Source organism: Oryctolagus cuniculus, chromosome 18 (genome assembly GCF_964237555.1).
Source record: "Oryctolagus cuniculus chromosome 18, mOryCun1.1, whole genome shotgun sequence".
NCBI lineage: Eukaryota > Metazoa > Chordata > Mammalia > Lagomorpha > Leporidae > Oryctolagus > Oryctolagus cuniculus.
In genome coordinates this window covers 51,187,192-51,206,508 of record NC_091449.1, presented here as the reverse complement: position 1 = coordinate 51,206,508, position 19,317 = coordinate 51,187,192, and the positions used below count along the sequence as shown (strand labels likewise).

Below are 19,317 nucleotides of genomic sequence, written 5' to 3'. Positions count from 1 at the left end.
GCTTCTTAGACCTCCCCATGTTGCCCACAATCCTGTGGGAGCTGTCCCTAAACGAGGCTTTGGGGAACTCAACAAGGAGTGCCTGCTGGGTGTCTGGCCACCAGATTGTCTCTTTTCTGATGCATCTGGGCAGTTGGGAGAGTATACTGTTTCTACTTCATACCACAGGAAACAAAGACAGCACAGAGACGGTCATCCCTTGGACCAAGAAGTGGCCAGGAGTCCAAGCTTGGCTGCCATAATCCTAAACATTTAGAGGGTATGCATAGTCCTGGGACCTCTGTGTTAAAGGGTCATGCTGTACCCGTGGTATATTCTGGATGGACTGAGGTCTTGAGTAGGAATAGGGAAGCTTGTGGCTCAGCCCCCATCAGCCTCTGGTGGGCCCTAGGACCCAGGTCTGACCCCTCACTGGATGGCTTGCCTCAACCTCTCTGAGCTTGCTTCCTTGTCACTAAAAGGGGTTAAATGATGTCTATTGGGATGTTGCTTGAGAAGAACCAGCAGCAACTTGTGGAATGGCCCTGAGCCACCCTAGAACAATGGCTGAAGGGACAAGGGGTCATCTGGGTCTTGCAGGACTGTCTGTGCTCAGCTTTACATTTGGTGGATACCAGTGCAGTGTCTCCAGAGAGACCAGGCGGCCATGGTAGGGTAAGCTGCAGTGTGTGAGATGAAAATAATTTATCATTTATTCCCACCCTGCTTCTACAAAAGGATCAGAAGAAAAAATATGCATTAGAAGTATTGTTGCTGACAGGATGACCAAAAACTATGCAGAGGGAAGGGGCAAAGATTCTGAGATGAGACAGATGGTGACTACATCTAATGAATAAATTTAGCTTGGAGGTTCCTGGCAGCCAAGGCAAAAGGAAAGTAGAAGAAGCTGTGTAGCTGCCGTTTCCTGACAAAATGAAGCGTGGGGTTTATTCAGGGGAGACACTTTTTTGTCCCAAAAACCCAAGAGTGATTTTCAGAGACTTCTCACTGAAAGATCATCACTGTAATGGACAGTGCTCCTGGGTTTTCAGATTTTCCTTGTAACTTCCTTATTCTGATCCTGAACACGCATGCAGGGCACTGCAAATGTGGTAGGGTGTCTGAGGAGCTGTATCATCCTGCTGGGCTTTTAATTTACTTGGTGAGCTGACTTGATCCCTACCACTTTGGTTCACTTTGTCATTGGCCTTGACCTCAGGCAGTCAGTGAGTGTGGGACTGAGCAAGGCTCACTTAGCAAGTCTAGGATGCTGGATAAGGCAGATAAACCAATTTCACTTACTGTGGGAAGAACTGACTGTCCCAGGAATTGTCATGGGTAGTGCACTTACCTCTCAGTCTCCTCGGGTGATAAAGAATCCATGATGAGCATCTGCTGACTGGTTGTTGGCTCAGAGAAAGTAATTTGAACCTCATGCTGATAGCAAGAGGATGTATCAGGTGGAGGAGGAGGGGGCATCAGCATTCTCAGCAAGAGAAATGAAATGTGACCCATTCAAACAGAAAAGGTTGGCGGGCATGGCCAGCGCGTGGCTCAATCACACCACTCCTCTGGATTGGTGATAGCGCTTCTGCTGCCACCTCCATCATATGTCACCGTGCCAGCCCTTCTGCTGCCAACACTGCACGAACCAAGGCGTTATCTTTGAACAAACACATACTCTTTCCATTTATTGTGAAGCCTTGAGCCACTGCTGCAGCTGCACTGTGGGTTGCAGCAAGTAGGGCTCCGCGTCTTCTACCTGCTTTGTGGGAAACTGGGGACGTAACCCTTGGAGGTGCAGGAGGAGCAAAGTTGCCAGACGGAAGAACGTGAATGATGTGAGACCAGGAAAGGCAGCGAAGCTCTGGAAGTTGAGGCAGGCATAACAAACAGGAGCATCTGGCTCCTTCCAGTGAGGTTTCCTCAGCTCGAGGCAGTCTCACCTGCCTCCAGTCGGATGGGGGGAGGAGGCTGTAGCAGGCCTGCGCCTGATCTGGGGCAAGTAGCCAGGATCTGGGGGCAAGGAGCTCAGTGCCCTGCTCCTTGCCATCAGCCCTAGCTCCTGTTCTTCATCCCTTCTCAATCCAACGCCTACTGAGCCAGGCTTTCACAGACAGCCTTGGAAGGCCCCTTGCGCCCACTTTCCTGAGCGTTGTCCTCGGCTTGCCCCGCCTCCCAGGATGCCGCGGGCGGCCCTCCGGGACACATCAGCGTGATGCATGATGGGGTAGCTAGCAGGCCATCTGCTGGCCATGGCGGCCAAGGCGCGCTGTGTGGCTTCATCTATCTAGAGGGCAGTAGCTGTGCGGTCCCTCAGGACCCTGAGCTCTGGGCACTGGATACTCAAGATAGACCCAGAAAGAGTCTGGTTGACCCAGAAAGAGTCTGGTCGATCCGAGGGCGGGCAGGGCCTGGCCACGCCCCTCCCGCAGGCCCCACCCCTCGGTGTGCGCGTGTTTGTGCTGCTGTGTCTTGGCTCCCACCTGTGCCCTGTGCTGCAGGGAATGATGTTTCGGGTTTTGACTATTGGCTGCTGCCCTGTTATGTTTGCTCCTTGAAGGAGTTAGGGTGTGGTGGGGAGAACTGGGACTCAGACTCCTGACACGGTGACTCCCAACGTGCACTGCAGGAATGCTTTGGGGGCCGGCCTTCTGGGGAGTGGTACAGACTGGGGGTTCAGGGAGCAGCCCCTAACCCTGATTCCGTCCCTCTCTCTCTTCACAGGACATGGCAACCACAGAGAGAGCAGCCCTTTTCTCTGCCCTTTGGAGGCTTCCAGAGGAAGTGACTACTATGACAGGAACCTGGCACTGTTCGAGGTAGCTGAGGGGCCACAGGGGTGGCAGGCAGCCGGCATGGTTCTATCTCCTGTGTCTTGGCTTCTCCTACAGGCTCCTCTCTGCTCGCTCCCTTGCAGCCAGCCTGGCTGTGGTATCTGTGGCCCTTTGAGCTGAAATGCTTTCCCAGGCACTGCTCACAACCCCACCCCCATTGCCACCTGCAGGGCTCCTCACCTTTGTCTTCCTTGCACAAAGGCCACTACCCTTAGGGATTCCCTCCAGTTGTGCTCTCTCCTCTGCTCCTAGGACACCTGCCTGTGGTTCTGTCTCCCAGGGGCTTTGACCTCTGTTTGTGCTTCCCATCCATCCCCCGCACCCACTCAGTTCAGTTGCCTGGTCCCCCTTTTTTTTTTTTTTTTTTAAGATTTATTTATTTATTTGAAAGTCAGAGTTACACACAGAGAGAAGGAGAGGCAGAGAGAGAGAGAGAGAGAGAGAGAGAGAGGGAGAGGTGTTCCATCTGCTGGTTCACTCCTCAATTGGCCATAATGGCCAGAGCTGTGCCGATCCAAAGCCAGGGGCCAGGAGCTTCCTCTGTGTCTCCCACGCGGGTTCAGGGGCCCAAGGACTTGGGCCATCCTGCACTGCTTTCCCAGGCCATAGCAGAGAGCTGGATCAGAAGTGGAGCAACTGGGACCAGTGCCCATATGGGATGCGGCAGTGCAGGCGGCGGCTTTACCCACTATACCACAGCACTGGTCCCTGATGCCTGGTCTTTCTACTGGATCTGTCCCCTCTCTTTATGTCTGCAGCCTCAGTGACCACCTCTCTGGAAAGTTTCCCAGTTTTGTGCCCCTAAACTTGAATTTTACCTTTCCTAGATTCAAGCTGAGAAGTGAGATCTGGATTTAAGACATGGGTTAGACTCCTGAGCCACACATGCCCCATGGCTAAATAATCCCTCTCTCTCTCTCTCTCTCTCTCTCTCTCTCTTTTTTTTTTTTTTTTTTTTTTTTTTTTTTTTTTGACAGGCAGAGTTAGACAGTGAGAGGGAGAGACAGAGAGCAAGGTCTTCCTTTTTCCATTGGTTCACCCCCCCAAATGGCCACCATGGCCAGCGCACTGCAGCCGGAGCGCTGCGCTGATCCGAAGCCAGGAGCCAGGTGCTTCCTCTTGGTCTTCCATGAAGGTGCAGGGCCCAAGCACTTGGGCCATCCTCCACTGCCTTCCTGGGCCACAGCAGAGAGCTGGACTGGAAGAGGAAGAACCGGGACAGAATCCAGTGCCCCAGCCGGGTACTAGAACCTGGTGTGCCGGCGCTGCAGGTGGAGGATTAGCCTAGTGAGCCGTGGCGCCAGCCTAAAGGGCCTCTCCACTTCTCTCTTCAAACTAACTTCTCCCTGTTTTTAGGATCAGAAAGGATCTAACGGACAGGAAAATACTAAATATGCCCAAGAGCCAGGTGAATGTGTGACCCTGAGGACAGCCCAGGGGCAGGGGGAACCTAGACCCTCGTGGGGGTTGGGGAGCCTGAGCTAGGGGAGGCCTCCTGACCTGGGAAAGAGCAAGATCCTAAAGTGAAGACCTCGATCTGGCCCCACCTGAGGGTGTGCTGGGCTCAGGATCCCACCTCAAAGACTAAAGGACGGGAGACTAAGGGAAGGTGATGTGGGAAGACCAGGGTTTGGGCAGACAAGAGACTTGTCCCAGACATCCTTCTTTTGCCTGCGTTGGTTCCCTGTGGTGATAAGGGTGGAGACCCAGCCATGGCTGGGAGATGGCCAAGCAGAGCAACAGGATGGAGCATGCTGTTGGCTTGCCTGCCAGCTGTGCCCTGCCTGCTCCTCTCCCCTGAAGCAGGTAGTTTTCACAACCCGGCGGCAGTCATTAAAGCCAAGGTGGGGCAGAGAAAAAGCAGCCCTGGGCTTGGCCTTGAGAACTAAGTGCTGGGGTGTGACGCCTACACCTGCCCAGTTGGCTGGCTTGGGCTTCCCCAGGCAAGAGCTGGGATCAGGCCCAGGCCTGCCTCAGGGCTTGGCCTGGGGCCAGGGGCCAGGCGGCTGGCTAAACACAGGTAGCCTGGCACCTCCTGGCCCATTGCCACCCTGCCCCGTGGCTCTGTTTACAGGAAGAGCTGGACATCCGCCCAAAGGTGTCATCTCTTCTGGGCAAGCTTGTCAGCTACACCAACCTCACCCAGGGAGCCAAGGAACACGAGGAGGCTGAGAGTGGGGAGGGGACCCGCCGGAGAGCAGCCAAGGTGAGCTGGTTGGGGGCATAGAACACTATGGAACGGGCCATTCCCCTACCTCTGCTGCCACCCCCACAGTGGTGAACCCCTCAGAGTCAGCATGGAGTGCCTTGGGCTTAAGGAAGCTGTAGGGATAGACTCAGGGAGGAGCTCTTCAGGGGGGCAGAGGGCCAGGAGCCCAGAAGTGACAATGAGAGTGACAGCGGCCTTTACTCAGCCTTTGCTGTGAGAGCACCTGCTAAGCACTGGGCCTGGTTTTTTCTGCCAGCCCACCACAGAGCTGTGAGGCAGGTGCTGTTAGCCCTACTTCTCAGTTGAGGAAGCACAGCATTTGAGGTATTAAGTAACTTGCCTGAGCTGAACCAGCTAGACAACATCAGTGCATAACGCTGGGAGACAGACTTTTGGCTCTATTGTGAAATATGCCGGATCCTTGGCTTCCCATTGGGATGGATAAGGTTGTCCCTCGAGGGCTATGCAACCTAGAGCAACTATAAACCCTCCTCTGTTGGTCCAGGGCTCCGCTGGGGGCAAGATGTGTATGTGTGATTGCAGCCTTACACTGCTTCGTGAGGGTTCCCTCTCCCTCTGTCAGTCCCATTGCCTGGTCACCACCTAGGCCTCTGGCCCTTCATCCCTCCTCTCTTTGGGGGATGACTTTTTTTTTTTTTTTTTTTTTTTTTTTTAAATTTGCGTGTAGTTCCTTCACATAGACCTAAGACAAAGTCCAGTAAGTAAAGCAAAACCATGGAGTTACTCTCTAAGGCGTTTCCAACCATGAGTGGCTACAGGAAAACCCCGTCAGGATAGGTCTCAGCCTGGGGATGACTTTCACATCTTTGTTCAGCTCCTCTACATGGTGGGACTCAGATTTACCAAGGGCTGGTGTGTGGTTTTTTTTTTTTTTTTTTTTTTTGACAGGCAGAGTGGACAGTGAGAGAGAGAGAGACAGAGAAAGGTCTTCCTTTGCCGTTGGTTCACCCTCCAATGGCTGCTGCAGCCAGTGCACTGCAGCTGGCACACCGCACTGATCCGATGGCAGGAGCCAGGTGTTTCTCCTGGTATCCCATGCGGGTGCAGGGCCCAAGCACTTGAGCCATCCTCCACTGCACTCCTGGGCCACAGCAGAGAGCTGGCCTGGAAGAGGGGCAACCAGGACAGAATCCAGCACCCCGACCAGGACTAGAACCCGGTGTGCTGGCACCGCAAGGTGGAGGATTAGCCTATTGAGCCGTGGTGCCGAGGGCTGGGTATTTTCTTCTACAGTTTTAAGGGACAGTCCCCTCTACCTCCTGCCTCCTTGAGGTTTGAGAAACACCTGTGTTTTAGAAGGAACTGGGTCCTAGCACTGGCTGTAGGATTCTTTTTAGAGATCAACACAGAGAGTGCTCCAGGTTGGGATAAACTGGGTCTCCAGCCAAGGCCTGCTCATAAGATTTGGGCCTTGCTGGGGTGTGCCTGAGAGAAGGAACCAAACTAAAGTGTAGCCCTCACCTTGCCTTTCTGGTAAGCAAACCACCCACTCTTCAGAGGGTGTAGCTGATATCCTGAGGTTGCACAGACCTGGCCCCCTACCCTATCCAGCTGATCATAGTTTTGCTGGAATATTCTGGGCTGAAGATAGCAGAAAACCTTGACTGTCTGGCTGTCCCTATCCAGCCTTGCAGTAGGGGTCTCAGCTTCAGAGAGTGTCGTCTGCAGTGACTGGTACGATCCTCGTGTAAGAGCCCCTTCCCTGTCCCTTTAAGCCAAGCCAGAGCGCGGGTGACTGGGAGTGAAAAGGCCCCAGGAAGGGCTGGTGTGCATCTTAGCAGCAGCGTGGGGAGAAAGCCTAGATGGTGAGGGGCCATGGGCCCTTGCCTAATGGGGAGCCTAATGGAGAGGATGCTGGGGTCTAGCCTCTCCACAGTGCTCCTAGCTCTAGGGTAAGGATGTGAGAGGGTGGCCCAGGTTCAGTGGCTTTTCCATGGAAGAAGGAGGAGCCTAGAGAAGTCAACAGGGAGTCAAGAGGAAGCAGAGGAGCTGGGGTCCTCTCCTAGCGAGACTTTGAGCAGGGCCCTCAGAAAAGGAAGGCTTGAAGCATGAAGGGCGGGCCCCCAACAAAACCATGCCAGCAACCCAAGGCAGCTCTCTGCCGGCCGCCGCAGCTCTGGCCCGCTGACCTTCTGAGGCTGCCAGGGGTTATTTGGGGATGCAGCAAGCATTTCCGGCCCTGCCCTTTCCCACACTGCCCTTTTCTTGGAGTGACTCAGCCTAGGATGGGGGTGGGACGGGGAGCTCTTGCTGCCACTGTCCGGTGGGTAGTGCCCTCTGCGAAGGGCTCGGACAAAGGCTGTCACGGGCAGTGCGCTGCGTGGTGTGGTTTGGGGAAGTGTCTGCTCGTGGCCGGCCCTCTGAGGTCTGTTAGGCTGCACACGCATCCTGCTCTGGGCCCAGACCCTTCAGAAGGTTCTCTCCCACCCCAGCTCCAGGGCAGCTCCAGTGGGAGCTCTCGGCCCGACTGCCCTGGACTGCATTCTGGAGGGCTCAGTTGTTTAAAAAGGTGCCAGCCCTACCGGTGTGCTCCCAGGCCTTGGCTGGTTGGGAAATCCTGCCTGAATCTGCACATTAGGCCTTCCTCGCCTGTTGCACAGCCTGAGGCTCTACTTTCTTTAGGATCCCCCTACAGGATGTCCCAGGGGGCTCCAAGGTGCCTCTCACTGGCATCAGAAACACTTTTTTTTTTTTTAATTTATTTATTTACTTGAAAGTCAGAGTTACATAGAGAGAAGGAGAGGCAGAGAGAGGTCTTCCATCTGCTGATTCACTTTCCAGTTGGCGGCAGTGGCCAGAGCTGTGCTGTTCTGAAGCCAGGAGCTTCTTTGGGGTCTCTCACATGGGTGCAGGGGCCCAAGGACTTGGGCCATCTTCCACTGATTTCCCAGGCCATAACAGAGAGTTGGATCGGAAGTGGAGCAGCCAGGACTTGAACCGGCTCCCATATGGGCTGCCAGCACTGCAGGTGGTGGCTTTACCCTCTACACCACAGCACTGGCCCCAGGAACACCTTTACACCTTAGATCAGGTGCTAAGGGAATGCGAGAGGGAGAACCGGTTCTACCTAAGGCATCCCAGGGAATTTCCTAGAAGGGGTAGCAATTAAACCTCCTGAAGGCTTCTCTGAAGCACAAGGAGGCAGGGCCAGCCCTCCCAGATTCAGAGGCCCTGAGGGAGCCATGTGATAAGAGGCTGGGGCTGACAAGGGAGGTAATGGGGTGTAACTGGTAGCCCAAGCCAAGGAGTCTGGACTACTCACACTTTGGATTACCGGGCAATGCAGAGGGTTTTCAGTGTAGATGAGACTGGACATGGTTCCCAGAGACCTGTGCTGGCAGCAGAGTAGGCTGGAGCATGGAGAGATTGACAGACACAGGAGGGTACCAGCTTGGGGTCCCAGGCTCAAGGGATGAAGACTGGAACAAGGCAGGCTGAGCACGACTCAGTGTCTACCTGGATTGGAGTTGGAGGGTGGAGAGGAGGACCAGGGATAACTTGCTAGGCTTGGACTTGAGTGACTTGGGGCCTGCTAGATCAGAAGAGAAGGGACGATCTTGAGACAAACTCCTTTTCAGAGTTTGACCAGATAAAAAAGGGACAGAGGAGGTACATTAATCCAGATTGTTCTAATGCTCAGTATGCATCCCCCCACCTGCTCATACAGGCACCCAGCATGGGCACCCTCATGGGGGTGTACCTGCCCTGCCTACAGAACATTTTTGGGGTCATCCTTTTCCTGCGGCTGACCTGGATGGTGGGCACGGCCGGTGTGCTGCAGGCCCTCCTCATCGTGCTCATCTGCTGCTGCTGCGTGAGTGTCCGGCGGGGGCATGGGTGGGCGGGGCATCCTGTGGCCACCCAGCTGCTCACCCAGGCCCTCCCGCTCGCAGACGCTGCTGACGGCCATCTCCATGAGTGCCATCGCCACCAATGGGGTGGTTCCAGGTGGGTGAGCACCATGCCAGGCCTGGTGGGGGGAATGGAACCCAGAACCCACCTTGACTTGCCTGTCCCTGCCCATTCAGTTCTCTGGTAGGGTCCTAGTTCCTGACTGCAAAGGGGTGTTTCTCTTTGTTAGTATAAAATTAACACACACACCCCACCCTACCCCCACCCCAAAGGGGCCATGTGTGTTTATCATAAAAGGATTTCAAAGGGCAAAACATGTAGAATGGAAAACTGAAAATACTTGTAATCCCACCATCCTGAGTTTACTACTGTTAGCCTTTTGGTATATGGTTATAGGGTTTTGTAAAATATTGACATAAATCTCTTTATGTTTAGTCATGTGTTGCTTCATGATGAGACATTTATTGTTAGCCATAGTCATGTGAACATCAGTATACTTACACAAACTAACATGGCTACAACGTCACCACATGGTGCAATCTTATGGAACCACTGTTGTGTGTTTGGTCCGTCATTGAACAAAATATTGTTATGCAGCACTTGAATGTATATATTTTTATATTTCCCAAAATGTGTGTGTAGACATATGTACGTATATAATTTGTATGTGTGTGCTTCCCAAATGTTGTAAATGTTTTGTTTTAATAGGATTCTCCATGGTGGTATGTATACTGCCTAATGTATGTGATTATTCCATCCGTGGGTTCTGCTTTCTCACTATTACAAACACTGTTGTCATGACCAGCTTTGAACACAGAACTCTGTCATGCCCTGCGCGTCCCCATAGAAGAGGGTCCTGGAGGTGGAATTATATCATGAAAGGGATTCACTTTTTTTGTTTAAGTTTCTTGATCCCCATCTCCAGATGTCCATGAAAGGTACCTGATCAGCATTAGGCACAGTCAGCACCACGGGCTCGTTGTCATCCCCTTCTCCTTTGCCACCTGGGACTTGGTGTTCATTCTGTCAGTCCTCCCAGACTCTGCTAGAAGCACACAGTTGGGGCAGGAGGGTCAGCCATGGACACTTACCTGGTAACAAGCTGTGTAATAGGGGCAAGAAACTGGGCCAGACACAGTCCCTGGATTGGCACGGAGGCACAAGCCTGGGACGAGGGTGGAATGTGTCAAGATAGGACATACCCAGACAGAGGCTGTGCAGCTTGAAGGACAGTGGGCCGTTCAGCAGCTGCTGGGGACCCAGGGCTGCCCAGCAGAGTAGTCATTTCCCTGGCCTGTACTGAGCGTTAGTCAGATGGAAGTTGGGTCCAACCCCAGCATTAACTGTGTGGCCTTGAGCAGGCTCCAGTCCTCTGGGTGGGTGGGAGGGTTTGTCATGGGGGAACCCCCAGGAAGAACCAGCCTCATCCTGTGCACACTTTCTTTGCCGTAGCTGGCGGCTCCTATTTCATGATCTCCCGCTCGCTGGGGCCGGAGTTTGGAGGTGCCGTAGGCCTGTGCTTCTACCTGGGAACGACATTTGCAGCGGCCATGTACATCCTCGGGGCCATCGAGATCCTGCTGGTGAGTCAGGCTAAGCCCTAGTCAGCCTGAGTCATGTCCAGGTGGTCCCTCTGGACTCCACTCAGAAGCCAGCTCTTCATGCTTCTCTCACCCCTGGCCAGGGTCTGGGTGTTAGGAAGTGGGAACCTCCTCGAGGGAGAGCGGCCGTTGCTCAGACCAGTCTCGCCTTCACCCCTGGGCCGGTTTGGACCCAGGAAAGGAGCCTTCTTCCCCTTGGGCCTGGGTGTTTCATCTGCCGGGCACGCTTCAGCCATGGCCTGCAGCCTGTGAACTGCTGGGTTTATTTAGCTCAGTGACAGGTCTTGGTGGATGCAGAGGCTTCTTGCCGGTTTGTGTGGGTTCTGGCCAGCTCTGTCTCTCCCAGGGCTCTGTGCTAGGGCCTCACAGAGCCATCTCCGTATCCCTAAATCAGGACCCTGACAGTGTTCTCTCCTACCTTGTAAACCCCTGAGTCCCCTCTCAGACTCAGCTTCCCACTCTCCCACTGAACTGCCCCCCTGCAGAAGAGGTGGAGGGGCTGTGGGGAGCACAGGGTGACAGGTGCCCACTCTGGGGGATCCAGGGAGGAGGAGATATTTGGAGGGACCACCTGGCTTTCCCTTCCTCTGAGTCCTCTGCCTACAGTATGGTCACTGTGCCTGGCTCTGAGAATTTGTTTTTTTGTTTTCAAGCTCTCATATTCCTTCTACATTTGTTATTTGTAATTCTTCTGTAAGGAAAATTTGTCCCTTTCCCCATTTATTTATTTATTCAGCCATGTGATTATATCACTGTGGACTTGAAGATATTTATTCTGTTCTTGATCATAATCCAGTATTGTCCTTGTTTATTTTGTTGCCTGGATTGTTCCACTTTGGCTGCTTAGCTATTCAACTTGGTACCTCTGTCTAGATCTTTTTTTTTTCCCCTTGGGTTTTAAAAATGATATATTTTTTCTTTTTTTTTTGTTTTTGTTTTTTGTTTGTTTGTTTGTTTTTGTTTTTTGTTTTTTTGACAGGCAGAGTGGACAGTGAGAGAGAGAGAGTCAGAGAGAAAGGTCTTCCTTTGCCGTTGGTTCACCCTCCAATGGCCGCTGTGGCTGGTGCATGGCGCTGATCTGATGGCAGGAGCCAGGTACTTATCCTGGTCTCCCATGGGTGCAGGGCCCAAGGACCTGGGCCATCCTCCACTGCACTCCCTGGCCACAGCAGAGAGCTGGCCTGGAAGAGGGGCAACCGGGACAGAATCTGGCGCCTCAACTGGGACTAGAACCCAGTGTGCCAGTGCTGCAAGGCGGAGGATTAGCCTAGTGAGCACGGCGCCGGCTGAAAATGATATTTTTTTAAAAATCATTTCATTTTCTTATTTGAAAGGGAGAGTAACAGAGGGAGAGAGAAATTTTCTATTTGCTGGTTCACTCCCCAAATGCCTACAACAACCAGGGCTGGACCAGACCGGAGCCAGGAACCTGGAACTCCATCTAGATCTCCCTCATGGGTCACAGGGGCCATCATCCACTGCCTTCCCAGGCTCATTAGCAGGAAGGTGGATGGGAAACAGAGCAACTGGGACTGGAATCGGCATTCTGATATCGTACTGTGGGTGTCCTAAGTGGCTGCTTAACCCCTTGTACCACACCCAAGCCCTAAAATTACAGTTTTACTAAGAAACCATACAGTTCACTGCCCATGGGAAGTGTGCAATTTGTGGGTTTTAGTGAATTCACAGAGTTGTGTAGCCATTACCCCCAAAAGAAACGCCGTTGGTAGTCAATCTCCATCCTCCCAGCCCTGGGCAACCACTAATCTGCTCTCTGTATGGATTTGCCTCTTTTAGATGTTTCATATAAACGGAATCATATAGTTTATAGTCTTCTGTGACCGGCTTCTTCTAGTTAGGTTTTTGAAAAGAAAACCAAAATGACAGGTTTCACTCTCCAAATGGGAAGGTTGAAGGTCCTCTGTCCATCTTTTTCTCTCAGACCTACATTGCCCCGCCGGCCGCCATTTTTTACCCATCTGGCACTCACGACACGTCGAATGCCACCCTGAACAATATGCGGGTGTATGGGACCGTTTTTCTGAGCTTCATGACCCTGGTGGTGTTTGTGGGTGTCAAGTATGTGAACAAATTTGCCTCGCTGTTCCTGGCCTGTGTGATCATCTCTATCCTCTCCATCTATGCCGGGGGCATCAAGTCGATGTTTGACCCTCCTGTGTTTCCGTAAGTAACTCGGGGATTTGTCCAGGCATTGACATTCTTCTCAGAAAGACAGCCTTTGGATGTCGTGGGTCCTGGGGACTGAAAGTTGGGAACAGGCTGAGGCCTGCAGCTGAGCTGTGAGGACTCTTCCATCCCCCACAGGGTTTGCATGCTGGGCAACAGAACGCTGTCCCGGGACCAGTTTGACATCTGTGCCAAGACGACCATGGTAGATAATGAGACTGTGGCCACTCGGTTATGGAGCTTCTTCTGCCACAGCCCCAACCTTACCACCGACTCCTGCGATCCCTACTTTCTCCTCAACAATGTGACTGAGATCCCTGGCATTCCCGGGGCAGCTGCTGGCGTGCTCCAGGGTGCGTCCTCCCTCCCGTCCTCCTGCTCCTGCATGCGCAGGCTGAGCGGGAGAGCAGAGCACAGAGCTCTCCCTGTGTGGCCAGCTCAGCAATGGGGGGTCGGCCTGGCTGCCTCCCTGGCCCAGCAGTATCCTCTCAGCCTGGCTCCTGGCAGTCTGGTTTTGGGTGAGAAGAGCCTGTTTGGCCACTGTCTCAGTATAGCAGCAGCCCCAGAAAGTTCTGGAAGTCCCTCTGCCACCAGCACCTGACACTGCCTGGGGATGTTCCCACAGGAACCCTAAAGGGCCGCTGGGAGGCAGACAGTGGAGGGGTCGAACTGATGGCAGTTCAGCCACCTTTGTCTTTCACCCTTAGCCTGATGGTACCTTCCCCATGACTGACACTGCAGCCCCTGGGCTGAGGCTGTCCAAGGAGTGCACAGAGTTTCCCAGGGGTCTACAGCTCTGCCTGGGGCACTCAGACTGCCCCCAGGGGGGTGGGTGAGGCTGTGGTGGTGATGTTTCTGCCCTTGCAGAAAACCTGTGGAGCGCCTACCTGGAGAAGGGCGAGGTGGTAGAGAAGCGGGGGCTGCCCTCCACGGACGCCGTGGGCCTGAAGGAAAACTTGCCCCTGTACGTGGTGGCTGACATCGCCACATCCTTCACCGTGCTGGTTGGCATCTTCTTCCCTTCTGTAACAGGTGAGCCTCTCTTGCCCACCATCTTGTCCTGCCCCTCACCCCAGGGAGCCCCAGGAGAGACGCTCTGGCCCGGTTTTGCAGGCATTATGGCTGGCTCTAACCGCTCTGGGGACCTCCGTGATGCCCAGAAGTCCATCCCGGTGGGAACCATCCTGGCCATCGTTACAACCTCCCTTGTGTGTATCCTTTCCCAAGCCCAGGGGAGGTGGGGCTAGGGCCAGGTGGCACTTGCCTGTGTGGTCTCCAGCCAGCAGGCACAGACACATGCAGGTGCAGGCACTTTACACACGTGCACACGCCTGAGGGCTCGCGGAACCCTAGCTGTGTGCAGGCTGAGCCAGGGCGAGGGGCATGAGGGACCTGCACAGGGGTAGTGGGGCGGCTGTGCCCAGGACTCCAGCTTTCCTTGACGCAGCTGCAGACTTCAGCAGTGTGGTTCTGTTCGGAGCCTGCATTGAGGGTGTGGTTCTCAGGGACAAGTGAGTGGGCTCAGCCTTTGCCCTCACACCAGCCCCCGACCCTCCCTCTCCCCACCCCGTGGTTCCACCCTTGTCCTCAGGCTGCTGGTCTATGGCATTAGGGTACTCAGGCCCCTCCGGGACTTTAGCTTCTGAAATGATGGTGAGCTCAGGATCAGGGCCAAGGGAAGGATAGGGCTGGCAGACGAGCTTTCTCTGAGGGGCCAGAGGGCTGGTCCCTCACAGTCATCCTTCTGCCCTCTGGCATTCCTCCGTGTGGGCAGCCCCAGCCAAGGTTGGGGGGCCCCCAGTGGGGAGCACAACCTGAGCCTGGCCCCTGCAGGTATGGTGACGGCGTCAGCAGGAACCTGGTGGTAGGCACGCTGGCCTGGCCTTCGCCCTGGGTCATCGTTGTTGGCTCCTTCTTCTCAACTTGTGGTGCTGGCCTGCAGAGCCTCACTGGAGCACCCCGCCTGTTGCAGGCCATTGCCAAGGACAACATCATCCCGTTCCTCCGGGTGAGCCCTTCTGCACCTGATGACCCCAGCCCCTCACATTGTCTGGGGAAAGAGAGTCCAGATGTTGCACAGCTTGCCCACAGCAGCCCCAGGGCCAGGCATGCCATGGGAGCACCTGAGAGCTGCCCTGACCTTGGCCTTGCTGTTGTCAGAGCTGCCTGGACCTAAAATCCTTATGGCCTAAGGCTCATCCAAAGCAGAGAGGCCTGGAAAGGTGAACTCAGCCAATGTATAATCCCTGCAGGGCTAGGCATGGGTGTGGCCTGGGCCTCAGAGGAGGGGTCTGGGGATACTGGAGGCCAGGCTGCGCCTTGAGGCCTCAGGGTGGGATGGGGGTGATAGAAGCAGCTTCTTTCCTACAGGTGTTTGGCCACGGGAAAGCAAATGGTGAGCCGACGTGGGCACTCCTCCTGACTGCACTGATCGCCGAGCTGGGCATCCTCATTGCCTCCCTCGACATGGTGGCCCCCATTCTATCCATGTGAGCGGGGGGCCAGGGTAGGACAGGGGACTAGCCTTGAGAAAGACTTCCTGAAACCCAATACCCCTCAGCCAGGGGCTCTAACACCTGCCCCCAGACTCTAGTGTTGAGAGTGCCGGTGGGAGATGTGTCACCTTATCGCATCCTCCTGCTGATAGCCCTTGATGGGAGTAACCCTCTGAACCCACACGGGGCAGGCCTGTGACATGTCCCAGTTTCTGGTCCAGCTCCAGCCTGACACCAGGGACCTGGAGGTACCAAGGAGGCTGCATTGTGCCAACCAGTTGCCTGTGCTGCAGGTTCTTTCTGATGTGTTACCTGTTTGTGAACCTGGCCTGTGCTGTGCAGACGCTCCTTCGGACCCCCAACTGGCGGCCCCGGTTCAAGTACTATCACTGGTGAGAGCCAGCTGGACGCCTAAGCTGAGCCCCTGGTATGCGAGGCCTGGAGACAGGCGGAGCCCCATTCGGGATGAGTTTCTCGGACAGCAGTTGCTCTCAGAGAAACACTGTAGGAAGCAGACGGTGGGGCTAGGGGACTTGACCTGTTTCTTCAACCTGGCATATGACCCAGGACCTGACAGGGGACCCAGGGCATGGGTGGGCTGTGGCCTGCAGCCCTCCTCGTCTGGCCCTGATTCTACCCCTCCCCCGACCCAGGGCGCTCTCCTTCCTGGGCATGAGCCTCTGTCTGGCCCTCATGTTTGTCTCCTCCTGGTACTACGCCCTGGTTGCCATGCTCATCGCAGGCATGATCTACAAGTACATTGAGTACCAAGGGTGAGTGAGGGCTGCTGCCTGGGCTTCTCTCAACAACCTGTGTGGCCTGCTCGAGTGAGCGGGGTGGTCTGAGTGTTGGGTTGCGGGGGAGCTGGGCCATCCTTTGCTAGCCACCAGGGGTGCTAGGACTTGGAGCCTGCCACTCAGGGCCCAGCCCCCCTCCATCCCACATTCACATAGAAATCCCTGAGTGGCACCGAGGCTCACCAGCTTGTGGCATCTGCAGGGCTGAGAAAGAGTGGGGTGACGGGATCCGAGGCCTGTCCCTGAGCGCTGCCCGCTATGCACTGCTGCGCCTGGAGGAGGGGCCTCCTCACACCAAGAACTGGCGGTGAGTTCATGCTCAGACCAGCAAGGGCCACCTTTAGGTTCTTTGGGGTGCTGGGAGGGTCAGGAGGTGCTGGCTCCTCCTCCCTAATCCAGGTTCCCCATCTTGGGATTTCTAGGGGTACCCTCTTGCTTCTGGGGGCCATGATCCAAGAAGGCAGGGCAAGGAGGGGTTCTCTGGAGAGGCCTGGCCCCGGCCTCAGGCTGTCTCCCTTCTGCCCCCAGGCCGCAGCTCCTGGTGCTGCTGAAGCTGGACGAGGACCTGCACGTGAAGTACCCACGGCTCCTCACCTTCGCCTCCCAGCTTAAGGCTGGCAAGGGCCTGACAATTGTTGGTTCTGTCATCCAGGGCAGCTTCTTGGAGAGCTACGGCGAGGCCCAGGCTGCTGAGCAGGTACTTGCTGTCAGGGAGAAGGCAGGGCTGAGGCTGAGGGAGGGAGCTGATCCTGATCAGTCAGGTGGGCAGCACTGTTACCACCCAAGAGCTGGGACAAGGCAGGTGGAGCTGTGGCTTCTGGGTGGGCAGCTTGGCCCTGGACCCTGCCCTGTCCCCAAGTAGCTTCGCACCCGAGGGGCCTGAGGAGGGAGCCCGACACAGAGACGGCCAGTGGCCCTGCCTTCTGACGCCGGTGTGTTCCCCACAGACAATCAAGAACATGATGGAGATTGAGAAGGTGAAGGGCTTCTGCCAGGTAGTGGTGGCCAGCAAGGTGCGTGAGGGGCTGGCCCACCTCATCCAGTCTTGCGGCCTGGGCGGCATGAGGCATAACTCCGTGGTGCTGGGCTGGCCCTATGGCTGGCGACAGAGTGAGGACCCACGGGCCTGGAAGACCTTCATTGGTATGTGAGGGGCCTGCACCTGGGATGGGCCAGGTGGGCCAGTGGTCAAGTGAAGTAGAGGCTGCAGGGCCCCAGCTGGTGGTCAGCAATGCCCCTCCCCCCCAGACACCGTGCGCTGCACCACGGCTGCACACCTGGCCCTGCTCGTCCCCAAGAATATCGCCTTCTACCCCAGCAACCATGAACGCTACCTGGAGGGCCACATTGACGTGTGGTGGATTGTTCATGACGGCGGCATGCTCATGCTTTTGCCCTTCCTGCTGCGCCAGCACAAGGTAGGCCAGGGAGGTAGGCGCAGGGGAGAGGCTGGGCCCTTGCAGTGCGGCTGTGACTGGGCCGCTCACCTGCTCCACTGCCCCAGGTCTGGAGGAAGTGCCGGATGCGCATCTTCACAGTGGCCCAGATGGACGACAACAGCATCCAGATGAAGAAAGATCTGGCTGTCTTCCTGTATCACCTACGCCTGGAGGCAGAGGTGGAGGTGGTGGAGATGGTGAGCTACCTGGCCCCACCTGGCCCTGTGGATACTGTGCTCTGTCCAGCCCGGTCCTCACAGCCTCCCTCCTCCCCAGCATAACAGCGACATCTCTGCATATACCTACGAGCGCACGCTGATGATGGAACAGCGGTCCCAGATGCTGCGGCAGATGAGGCTGACCAAGACTGAGAGGGAGCGAGAAGTCAGTGGCCTTGGTGAAGTCCGGGCGGGTGGCAGGGGCAGGCCCTTGGAGATTCCATCAGGTGGGGGCATCAGAACGACGGACCCCAGCCCCACCCAAACCAGTGCCCATTTACCTGAGCCAAGGAGGTCATGCTGGGCCAGGCAGGTACCCCATCTCCCTTGGCTCCAGGAGTCCCTCTAATTATCCTCAGGCCCAGCTGGTCAAGGACCGGCATTCGGCCTTGCGGCTGGAGAGCCTGTACTCCGATGAGGAGGACGAGGCTGCAGCAGGGGCTGACAAGATCCAGATGACATGGACCCGGGACAAGTACATGACTGAACCTTGGGACCCCAGCCACACCCCTGACAACTTCCGGGAGCTCGTGCATATTAAGCCGTGAGTACAGTGCAGATGGACTCAGCCCCCTGGGGGATCTGGAGGGAAGAAGTGGGGTGGGATGGGGCAGACAAGCCGAGCAGGTGGGTCAGGGACTGGGCCTCTTTGCTGGGTGGTTCCTGGTGACCTGTGATGAGCTGCATTACCTGCAGGGACCAGTCCAACGTGCGGCGCATGCACACTGCTGTGAAGCTCAACGAAGTCATCGTCACACGCTCCCACGACGCCCGCCTGGTCCTACTGAACATGCCCGGCCCACCCAAGAACAGCGAGGGTGATGAGAACTGTATCCCTTTGTGAGGCAGAAAGTGGGGGAGGTGCACAGGGTGAGAAGTCAAGCCAGGAGCCCCTCGTGGTGGGGAGGCAGGCGGGGCCTGGCCGCCCCTTGGTCCTGGTGCTGCCTCCTTGACCTAATGTGCTGCAGACATGGAGTTCCTCGAGGTGCTGACCGAGGGCCTTGAGCGGGTGCTGTTGGTGCGAGGCGGCGGCCGTGAAGTCATCACCATCTACTCCTGAGCCCAGTGTAGGCTCGTGGCCTGGAGTGGGGGTGTCCAGGGAAACAGGCCCCCCAGCGCCTGCCTGCCAGTCCTGCTTTGTCCAGCCCCACCTTGGACCAGCTTTGCTAGGTCTCCTTGGAAACCGGGCCTGGTCATGGAGATGGATCCGAGGTCCTGTGGGACCCTGGGAGGTTTGGGGACTTTCCTCCCTAGCACCGCAGTGGAAGGCTGGTGGGGGCTGACGTGGGGTTTGAAGGCTCAGCCTCGCCTGGGAGCACTATTTATTGTATATTTATTGTTTGGATGTCACCATCAGAGAGGAGGGGGAGGGCAGCAAAGGATGGGGTCTAGCCCAGCTGCCTGCAGGAAGAACTGGCTCAAGCTACTTTGGGCAGGGACCCCCACCAAGCCGAGCCGAATGGAACTGGCCAAGCCGAGGCCTGACTTTTTTCAATAAAACATTGTGTACTTCTGAGCCTCCTGCTGCCCCAGCTCTGTTTCCCCTGGCACCAAGTGAGGAAGGCGGAACCAAAGGCAGGCCGAGCCGGCTCCCTGGGGCTTTGTCCCATCCCGGCAATCTCTGGCCACCCCCATTGGCCAGGCTGTCCCTCCCACTGGCCCTTGGGCTCCTCCCATCCCCA

The 19,317-nt window shown here is 55.8% G+C and overlaps 1 protein-coding gene and 1 non-coding gene across 2 annotated transcripts in view; one reads left to right on the top strand and one right to left on the bottom strand.

Moving 5' to 3' along the window:
- Nucleotides 1-19,151, top strand: part of SLC12A4 (solute carrier family 12 member 4) — a 20,775-nt gene extending 1,624 nt beyond the window's left edge. The window contains 23 exon segments of the mRNA NM_001082703.2: nucleotides 2,707-2,801; nucleotides 4,891-5,022; nucleotides 8,714-8,860; nucleotides 8,940-8,994; nucleotides 10,351-10,481; nucleotides 12,442-12,683; nucleotides 12,825-13,039; nucleotides 13,554-13,718; nucleotides 13,800-13,898; nucleotides 14,140-14,197; nucleotides 14,520-14,694; nucleotides 15,057-15,175; nucleotides 15,475-15,573; nucleotides 15,835-15,954; nucleotides 16,181-16,285; nucleotides 16,507-16,675; nucleotides 16,926-17,121; nucleotides 17,227-17,396; nucleotides 17,483-17,614; nucleotides 17,694-17,801; nucleotides 17,995-18,179; nucleotides 18,332-18,465; nucleotides 18,604-19,151. Coding sequence (NP_001076172.1) covers nucleotides 2,707-2,801; nucleotides 4,891-5,022; nucleotides 8,714-8,860; nucleotides 8,940-8,994; nucleotides 10,351-10,481; nucleotides 12,442-12,683; nucleotides 12,825-13,039; nucleotides 13,554-13,718; nucleotides 13,800-13,898; nucleotides 14,140-14,197; nucleotides 14,520-14,694; nucleotides 15,057-15,175; nucleotides 15,475-15,573; nucleotides 15,835-15,954; nucleotides 16,181-16,285; nucleotides 16,507-16,675; nucleotides 16,926-17,121; nucleotides 17,227-17,396; nucleotides 17,483-17,614; nucleotides 17,694-17,801; nucleotides 17,995-18,179; nucleotides 18,332-18,465; nucleotides 18,604-18,695 — 3,143 coding nt within the window. The 3' untranslated portion in view covers nucleotides 18,696-19,151.
- LOC127491427 (small nucleolar RNA SNORA18) lies at nucleotides 5,701-5,831 on the bottom strand. Its single transcript, XR_007920087.1, has one exon. It is a non-coding gene; the product is annotated as a small nucleolar RNA SNORA18 (small nucleolar RNA).
- Nucleotides 19,152-19,317: the final 166 nt, after the last annotated feature.